The sequence below is a fragment of the Protomyctophum bolini genome, assembly GCF_963924005.1.
Source record: "Protomyctophum bolini genome assembly, chromosome: 6".
Lineage (NCBI taxonomy): Eukaryota > Metazoa > Chordata > Actinopteri > Myctophiformes > Myctophidae > Protomyctophum > Protomyctophum bolini.
The window spans coordinates 12,335,713-12,345,712 of record NC_137867.1 but is presented as its reverse complement, the minus strand read 5'-3'; the positions used below and the strand labels follow the sequence as shown (position 1 = coordinate 12,345,712).

The 10,000-nt window shown below is 43.2% G+C and overlaps 1 protein-coding gene across 1 annotated transcript in view; it reads left to right on the top strand.

Annotated features, from left to right (window-relative positions):
* Positions 1-10,000, top strand: part of arid3c (AT rich interactive domain 3C (BRIGHT-like)) — a 94,354-nt gene that overhangs the window by 54,716 nt on the left and 29,638 nt on the right. The window contains exon 3 of the mRNA XM_080766608.1: positions 2,311-2,383. Coding sequence (XP_080622734.1) covers positions 2,311-2,383 — 73 coding nt within the window. The remainder of the gene's footprint in view (positions 1-2,310; positions 2,384-10,000) is intronic.

Sequence of the window (10,000 nt, the reverse complement as noted above, 5' to 3'; positions counted from 1 at the left end):
GCCTCAGCGTTACGTTACGTTACGTTCAGAGTATGGGTTTTATGGGTAAGACTCCCATTGGCTTAGAGGCAGCCAATCATGAAAAGGTCTCCACTATACTGTCGCTAGTAGAGGTGCATGAACTTTGTCCAGCCCATCTGCTACAGTATGTACTGAGCAATGACACCCGACACGGCAACCAAGTAAAAATCTGGCTTAATAAGGATACTAGGGTTCTCTGTCATATCTCTATATGTCACATATACCGTGCCTTCTGCATTGAAGACATTCTAAAGGTCTCCGCACACCGGGCGCGAATTCGGATTTTTATTAAGCGCTGTTTCTCCATCGGTTTTCCGAAAAACGCGGCCGGTTGTGCAACCACCTTAACTGCTAGGAACAGCAGCATCCCAGGGACTTGCTAGTGCCTTGCTTAAGAGCACTGGCAGTCATTGTGAAACCCTGGACGTCAGGTGTGAGGATTTCTGGGAGGATGATTGCATGGCGTGCACATGCATATAGCCTTGGTGTTGGGTCACTGGGTGGAAACCTTATATGTCCAAAGCGGTTACTTTTCAGGGAATTTGGGTGGGGGGGACGGGGACCTGTGTTCCAAAATGATCCTTATAGTTATTATCTGGTAGTCACAAGCTCTTGCTCCGTGTGCCTTCAGGGCTTTTTGGTGAGGTGTGGATCGATGTGATGTGAGAGGCATTGTCGCCTGCCTGCCGTTGCATCTTGTGCACTTAACATTTGTGCCATGGCTGGCTCTTCCTTTACCTTTCAATACCATGGACCCCCCACTGAGAGCCCCCACCCCCATCTCTCTGTCAATCTCTCTGTCTGTGTGTCTCTCTCTATCACTGGCCCTCTGTCTGTCACACACACACACACACACACACACACACACACACACACACTGGGTGACAGGCTGACAGCAGTAGTACACAGCTAAATGACCATTTATTACCGGTGGTGGGGGTGTGTGTGTGTGTGTGTGTGTGTGTGTGGGGGAGGGGGGTGTACACGGTGCATGGGTGCCCCGCTGGTTCAGAAGGTCATCATCCCTCTGTCTTCAGCCATCGATCGAGGGAGGGGAGGGGGGGGGGGGGGTTCTGTTAACAGAAGCCCCCAGACCCTTATTGAAAGCTGGACGTCGTTGTGGCCGCTAACATAATATTTCCATGGTGTGTGGTGTTTGTCGGGGCTCATGCAGCTATAGCGCTATACATTCTGAAAGCCTCTTTGAGTGCACGGCCGCCTCGCTGAATGCAGGCAGTGCACACTATAGTCGCATCATAGAAATGCTAAAATGTGTCCTGTGTCTGCAGCCTCTGGATGAGACATGCAGCCGAGAGGAAAGGTCCTCATTGAAGGATTCTTCCCAAGCTGTTCAGGTCGAGAACCAAAAGAGAGATTAGACGTCCCCCGTCCCCCCGTCCCCCCCGGATCAGAATTAGTGAAAATATTTTCACTACTTTTGTAGTGAGTGAGTGAAAGAGAGCTATTCTTGGCATAGAGCGGCAGGTATGGACGGCAGCTAGTGAAAGAAGACCGCAAGGTCTTTCTATTGGTTCACCAATAGTGAAACAAGACCGCAAGGTCTTTCTATTGGTTCACCAATAGTGAAACAAAACCGCAAGGTCTTTCTATTGGTTCACCAATAGTGAAACAAAACCGCAAGGTCTTTCTATTGGTTCACCAATAGTGAAACAAAACCGCAAGGTCTTTCTATTGGTTCACCAATAGTGAAACAAGACCGCTGTCGTTTTGGACCAAATGTGCCTTACTGTACCTTGTACTGTTTGCATTTTATTGTCTAATAAAATTATCAATCAGTCAATTGAAGGAAGAGCATGTGTGTGTGAGAGAGAGAGAGATTATAGACACAGCTGCAGGGGATGTGTGTGTGTGTGTGTGTGTGTGTGTGTGTGTGTGTGTGTGTGTGTGTGTGTGTGTGTGTGTGTGTGTGTGTGTGCGTGTGCGTGTGCACGAGCGCGTGTGAGCGTGAGCGTGTGTGTGTGTGTGAAATTGAATACAGGTGCAAGGCATCAGTAATCAGCAAAGAGAGAAGCGTTAGCGCACCAGTATGCCACAAATGCCTGCGGTCTCCGAGGCTACTGGAGTCAGGAACCATACAAATTGGTCCGTGACCCACAAATATGTCCCAACCTGAGGACATATTTGAGCGCGGCACGCAGACACCTACAGTATGAGCTTGTAGATCTGCTATTCTTCAATAGTTAAAGTGTAACATAATGCTTGAAGCCATTGTATGAATTGAAATAATTGAAGATAATTAACATTCTTTCTCTCTGTGTCTCTCTGCAGTTGTATGAACTGGACGATGACGAGAAGCGCAAAGAGTTCCTGGATGACCTTTTCAGCTTCATGCAGAAGAGAGGTGAGTACCGAACGGACAAACGTTTTAAAGCTTCATGCAGAAGAGAGGTGAATACCGAACGGCCAAACGTTTTAAAGCTTCATGCAGAAGAGAGGTGAATACCGAACGGCCAAACGTTTTAAAGCTTCATGCCGAAGAGAGGTGAATACCGAACGGCCAAACGTTTTAAAGCTTCATGCCGAAGAGAGGTGAATACCGAACGGCCAAACGTTTTAAAGCTTCATGCAGAAGAGAGGTGAATACCGAACGGCCAAAAGTTTTAAAGCGTGAAAACTCTGATTAAACAGTACTTGTGCCCTACATTTATACTTGTAACCGTGTAAATAGGTTGTGTGAAAATAGCCACTCTGAAAGCTCGCAACATGTTGCGTTGCAACATTATTGTGAGCGTGTATGTCAGCTTTTTCCCCCAGTTACAATGACATTTTGTATTTTTGACAACAAAACAAAAAAAACAAGGCTGCATTATTCATATTACAAGATACATTATTTAAATCATACATTATCGCTAGGCTGAAAGAAGAGATCCCACTTTTCCCACTTTTTATAGAACGTATCCTCTTAGTAGTCCAAGTATGAATGTTAGTTTTCCCATAACATACGACATTTTGTGTTTTAAAGAAAAGAAAAAGATTAATCTTGTAATCAGCAATGCGGCCAATTCGGCTCAATTCTCTGAAAGCTTGGAAATAGCTTAAATCAAAAACGGGGACATGAGCTTTGTCATTTTCTGTTTGTTTGTCAAGAACGTGGGAATTGTGAAGACACGAACCCTGCAGACATGTGATAGTTCCGACAATAGCAGAATGTGCCAGACTGCCAGTGTGTTTTTAGAAAGAGCCCTTCAGACAGGAGATGGAGTTGTGATAGGACGCCGTTGGATATCCTGCCCCAACCCCCCCAAGCCTAGACAGAGGAGGTGCGGTTTGATATGGTGGCTGGCTCGACACTCGCGACTGTTATGGGGAAAACATTCGCCGAAAATAGCCAAATGACAAACGAAACAATGTGTTGCATCGAGCGAAAAGAAAAAAGGGCATGGAACCAAGAAGTCAAGTTTACTAAGTATCAGGGGTTTAAGTGAAAGTGATTCAATATTACAATACACAATTCACATTTACACGAATACAACATATTCATAGAAAGGTTTATGTAAATGGGGACCTGCTTCATCTCTCTCTCTCTCTCTCTCTCTCTCTCTCTCAGCTAAGGCGTCCCCTGTATTTTTTGGGTTGACACTTATGTTTCCCCTACTCCTCTCCTATAGCCGATAGATGATGGCCATGCGGGCTTCCCTTTCCTGGTTGGATGACAACTGTAAAGAGCTGTTGCAGTAACTGTACACACACTCTGGTATAACAAGAGTATAGCCCAAATAGAACACGCCCCTAGTCAACTATACTATTCGTTTTAGGGATTAGGAGGTTAAAAACAGATGTACATAATGTGTGTGCGTGTGTGACCTGTGATCGTGCACTATTCCATGCTCTAATACATAGCTCTACACACACACACACACACACACACACACACACACACACACACACACACACACACACACACACACGGTGTGTAAAAGTAAGTAAAAGTATCACTTACGTATCACTAAAGTATCACTTTAGGCAGAAACACACACAGAGAGCAGAAGCTATATCAGTGGGCGGGCGTTCATTTATAGTTGCCTGTCTGGTGTCTATACATGAATGCTTTCGTGCACTATACTTTTTTCAGATGGTTTTTTTATCACCGTCCATTCACGGCGGTTTTTATAAGGACCGAAGGCTGACAACATGGGAGGAAGCGTTGAGGCCAGTGTCCTGGCATTCACTGACCTGGCCCTAGTGAATTCCCTGGGCTTTTATTAGGCCACCATCACACTGCTTTCACATACTGCTAGGTTGTGTCGGCTCATGGGGCCCCGGTGGGGCCTTTTTATTGGGGAAATAGAGCTGTATGGAGGGGCCCTTACATAATATGAGGAAGTGAACTGCCCGTGAGAGAAAGAAAGGACACAGCTCCTACCAAATACACACACGCACGCACACACACACACACACACACACACACACGCACACGCACACGCACACACACACGCACACGCACACACACACACACACACACACACGTCTGTCTACTGCTATTTTGAGAACACAGAGGACTTGCGTGCCACGTCGTCATTGTTGTTGGTTTTAATCTCGCAGAAAGAACTGCAGCTGTAATTCTGTTGCATCTGTGATTGCATCTTTTTGTTTTTGCCACAAGTGCCTTTTGGGTATAGAGTTTTCATTTTCTGACGTACGAGGAGGCACAAAACACATCAGATATACAGAGTTATGGGCGGTGTCCAAATGTACAGTATAGGTTTCCTTAAACACTTCTCTAATAACATTGTGCAAGCTCACAACGCATCGCATCATGTGAGTTTGTGGATGCGCTAAAACGAAATAGCTATAGATTCTATACAGCAAAAAATTACAGCAATCACACAAAAAAGTGTTTGTTCAGTAACAGGATATAGCAATGATTACTATCACAATATAGAGCTATTTACCACTTCATTACCCACTGAATTATTACTTTATAGCACACATGCAGACACAGATACGTCATGAGAAAATTAGAAAAAATAAAATGTTGCCGTTTTTATCCACTTCATCCCTGTTCTGGGGGAACGTGACGTGTTGTGAGCTTGTAGATCTGCTATATTTTGTGAAGACTAACACCACCCTTAAGCTTTAAAGTGTGTGGCCTTCACCATTGGGTGAGTGCTCCGGTGACCTTAAACATTTTTAATTAAAGAAGAAATGTTAATTAAATGAAAGGACTGTTACGCCATAAACAGTCGTCAATAAACTATACTATTAAAACTGTCCAAACAGCTATTTTCACGACATCTGTGGAGCCGAGTCAAATTAAATGTAATGCCTCAACTCCTACAATTCCAAGTGCTCTCAGGGTGTGTGTGTGTGTGTGTGTGTGTGTGTGTGTGTGTGTGTGTGTGTGTGTGTGTGTGTGTGTGTGGGGGGGTCCCCGGTTTCAATCTGATTATTTTGGGGGTCTGAAAAGGTTGAGAAGCACTAGTATAGTGTTAGTGCAACAGGAAGCAGTCCATGAGCTAATGATATAGTGCAGGGCTGGTCAATGGGGTCTAGAGACATTATGGATTGTTGTTGAGGCCTTCAATTAGCCATTGATTTTGGACTTAACGCTGGGAGACATTGTCAGTATGGAGGAAACGTCATATCTGGTACTCCTGTTCCCTTTTCCACTGCCGCTAATCAGAGAGAGAGAGAGAGACAGAGAGACAGAGAGACAGTGAGAGAGAGAGAGAGACTGATTGCTGCCATCAATTGTTCCACAAGCCACACACTCTTTTATTTTTTCCCCCACCCGACGCTGTCGAGCAAACCTTGTATCTTCATATGTCACATTTTTATGTTTTTTGTATTTGTTTAATAATGCCCTACTTTGTCATATTATAAGAGTGTCAGGCAGAAGTGGCAAGAATTGACAATCTATCGTGAGCGTGACAGCGACGTTTTCCTTTAGCCCTGGACCCAAATAACAACAACCACAATAACAAGGCGACATTGAGTGGGCAAAATTCTATCGCAGACTTTCTAACAAATGACTATCCCAGTGTAAATGTCCCAGGCCTCCAGTGGTACTTTAATATTCTTGATTTATTGTCTGGCTCAATCCAAGCCATGTAGCACATGCTGTATACAGTAGGGTGCAGTTTGCCGCCGTGCACACACACACACACACACACACACACACACACACACACACACACACACACACACACACGCACACACACACACACACACACACACACACACACACACACACACACACACACACACACACACACACGGCCTGTGTTTGAACCTTGACAAAATAATGTAACAATGGTATAAACCAACACACCTGTAGCACTTCAATGACAAAACCACCACTTTTCCTTTGTTAAAGAGGGATTTGTTAAATAGTGTTTGATTTCATCTAGCTATAAGGCTCACGTAGAACACAATTCTTAACGTGGCACACATATTTAAAATAAAACAACTGAATTACGTACGATAAAACATTGAATTGATTGAATTGTGTTCAACTCCACAGCAAAGCAGCTCTGTTTTTATGTTTTGCTGTGTTTTTGCTTGTGCAGCTTGTGTCAGCAACACAACCTTATGTTTGGATGGAAGTTTTGGATTTGGGATTGTAAGTTGAATAAGAATTGATAGCATGATAGGAAAGGAAAGGGTGAATGAAGCATGTCTGCTCTGACTCTATCATATTGTCTCAAAAGTAGCAGATCTACAAGCTTGTGGACCTGCTGTACTTTTGAAGCTTTTGCGTGACACTGTAATATGATCAAGTAAGGCGTTGATTTACGAAAAATAAACACAAAATGTTAAAATATGGAGATAAGACGTTTCTGCCCGACATAGCGACGATATACTGTAAACGTATAGAAGGCAGTAGGAATGCCTTTGCATTATCACCGGCCCGATGCTGTCGTCCCCCTATTGGCCTACAGGAACGGCCCCCCCTTCAGCCCCCCCCCCCCCCCCCCCCCCCCCCTCCAACACCACTTGAACAAAATAGCTCTCATACAATAACAACGATTAGTCATCAACCCCAGTCAAGTTTAGACCTGAAGGGCCGAAGCTTTTTCCCTTTGCTTTCAGCTTTAATTTGGTTGAACCTAAAAAAAAACGAAAAAAAATGACATAAAAGCATTTTTAGGTCTGACTAGGCTTCAATTGATTCCATCCTCCAGGTATATATTTACAGATTATTGCATTTTGTTTTGTTATTGAAATGTGTTGTACACTATTTTCAGAATTCAAATTAAAAAATAGCAAAGATGTTGCATATCCACACGCGTATACTGTAGATTGGCTATTGGCTATAAGAAAATGTAAAAAAAAAGGATCTCATTGAAGTTGTGTGACAGACGTTGTTATGTGGGGGCGGGTGTGCTGTATAGCCTGTGTTGCAATGTCTGCTTATTGTGTCTGCTATGGGCTTAAAGTGTCCATGTGGCCAAAAAGTCGCTTCTTTTGCGCCTGTTTTCCTAGACTGCTGGTATCTCACAAAACCTGGCTGCATAGTGTCCCCTGTAGTGGTGCAGTTCAAAGCACACACATTAGCATTCCTTTGACCGGCCATACCTGCACCAACATGAACCCATTGCACTCAAACATGTACGCCATGTTTATTGAAATATGAGAGGGGTACAAATGGAACCAAATGGACCAGCTGGCTATAGTGCAGTGGTTCTCACTCTTTATTTTGTTAGTTCAAGGACCCCCATAACTAAAGTGGAACGGGAAAAAGACCTGTAACTACAAGACTCTGAGACAAATGGGGTTCCATTTGTCTCCATTTTGTACACTCTCTGAGTTAGTTCACCCAAAAGAAAACATTTGTTTCAATCAATTATACTCACGCCATGCCTTGAATGTTTTATTATTATTATTATAATAGTATATATAATATACTTCACCCCTTTTGCAACCAGATCTTTATTACTTGATGTTTAGGACTGGACAGTGGACACAACCAACACTCACAACACCATGTTCATGATCAACATTTGTCATGAAAATGTGGTCTCACTTCCTTCCTGGACTACAGGTCACACCTCCACTCGGCCTCCCCCCTCTCCTTAAGGAGGGGGAAGTGCACCAAAGCATTATGGTCATTGCAGGAATTCAGCTATCCAGTCAAACCCTACTTAGACACACACAGACTTCATTATTTGTCTGGCCATAGAGTGCACATTTCAAATTGTGATACTGTTATCTTCTATACTACAAATACTATTAACATTGAGTGACTGCAGTTTCTTCCAGCAGTGAAATGTCCCTTTAACACGAGCATGATTTAAAATTTAAAAGCATTATCTTTGAAGCTTGATCAACTGTAGGCTCATCAGTGATTACACTGTGAGAGTTGCTTTGGAGTTTATATTATTTTATAGCTTTTTTTTTTATAAATTTTTTTATATAGTTTTCCTACAAATTTAATTGAAATTACAGTTCAACCATGTGGCTCCGCTAATTATGTTGACAGTAGCAGGTTACTTGATCAGCTGCTCTGTTGCATCGTGATTGCTGCGTCCTGATTGGCTGGACGCTGGCCAGATATGTGGTGTCAGGGAGCACGTCTGACAAAACAAAAAGCTGGAGAGACAGGAGGACCCCTGCTAATGAACACCCAATGATAATATATAATATACTGCTTTAACTATTTAAAAAAAACCTTTTGTTTAAAAAAGACAAAAAAAACAACCCTTCACAAGAGCCTGTGACTAAATAATAACCACTACTACAATGGATCCTGGAAAATAACAGTTTTGGACATACAAGGTTTCCACGTGACAACATGGACCATGAGGCTTCCGGCCGCGGCAGTATGCATTCCGCCGCGTGGGTCTAAAAACCACTGGTTCCCAAACACTGGGTACCCGGGGACCCCCGGTGCGCGAGGCACCGGTCCCTCCGGAGGTGTGTCCCCGGGCCCAATCGTGGGTCATGGCCACATTTAGATGGGTCCCTTTATGTATTGTTCCCTACATTTTGTCTTTAAATATTATTATTTCAAAACATTTTCAAAAAACATTCCCATAAAAAGCTTTTTTTTCTCCCAGTAATTTCATGAAGAAACCTAGGAAAAATCTAAGAAATTCCATAAATTGGAAAGCAAATGTTTAAGAAGTAGCGGAAATAATCTACAAGCTCAAGATGCCTTGAGAGCTTGTACATCTGCTATTTTCGCTAGTTTAGGTCTAGTTTAGGCAAACGTCTCATGTCTTTTATGGGTCTTAGGGCTACAAATGTTGGGGAACCACTGCATGGTCTAAACTTTGCACGACCTTCTTGCCATGGGTCAAGTTGAGTAGGGTCTAAATTCAGCTGGACGTTTTCGGCAGATGCATGGAAGGTCACTGATCAGAGATACACGCTCGCATTTGTATTTATAACTCACTGCCCCTGCGTGTGGGTTACAGGAGAATTCTCAAAGCTCAGCCCTTTGCACAAATTGAGATGTCGAAATGAGTAGATCAGGGCTTCTCAAAGCTCACGCTTGTAGATCGGCAGATTTTGGTGAATTTGGTTTCCCCCAGGATAGGAATGCTGGGCTTTAAGTGGTTTAACCCATTTTGACCTGAGATCAGATTCTAAAAATGTCTTCTACATCCTGACAGGTTTCTGAAAAAGCTATGTTTCTATGTCAGTCGTTCTTCGATTTTTCAAAAATAGCAGAAATACAAGCTCGTAGCGCGCCACTCGGTGGCACGCTATGATCTTGTAGATCTGCTATTTTTCAATAGCTAAAGCATAACATAATGCTAACACCAAAAGGGGTTCCCGAGTGTAGAATACATTTTCAGTCTGTACTAAAGCAAACAAATATTCTCTCCAGTTTTCCTTGTGACATACTGTATAGGCCTACTGTATCATTGGGGGACAATTTTCATGCAGTGCATGAAAAGCTTATTTACAGTGGAGTAGATACACTGTACTCTCTCTCTTTCTCCATATTACAACTGTTATTTCGTAAAATCAACGCACTAGTAATTGATCACACCACAGCGTCACACAACAA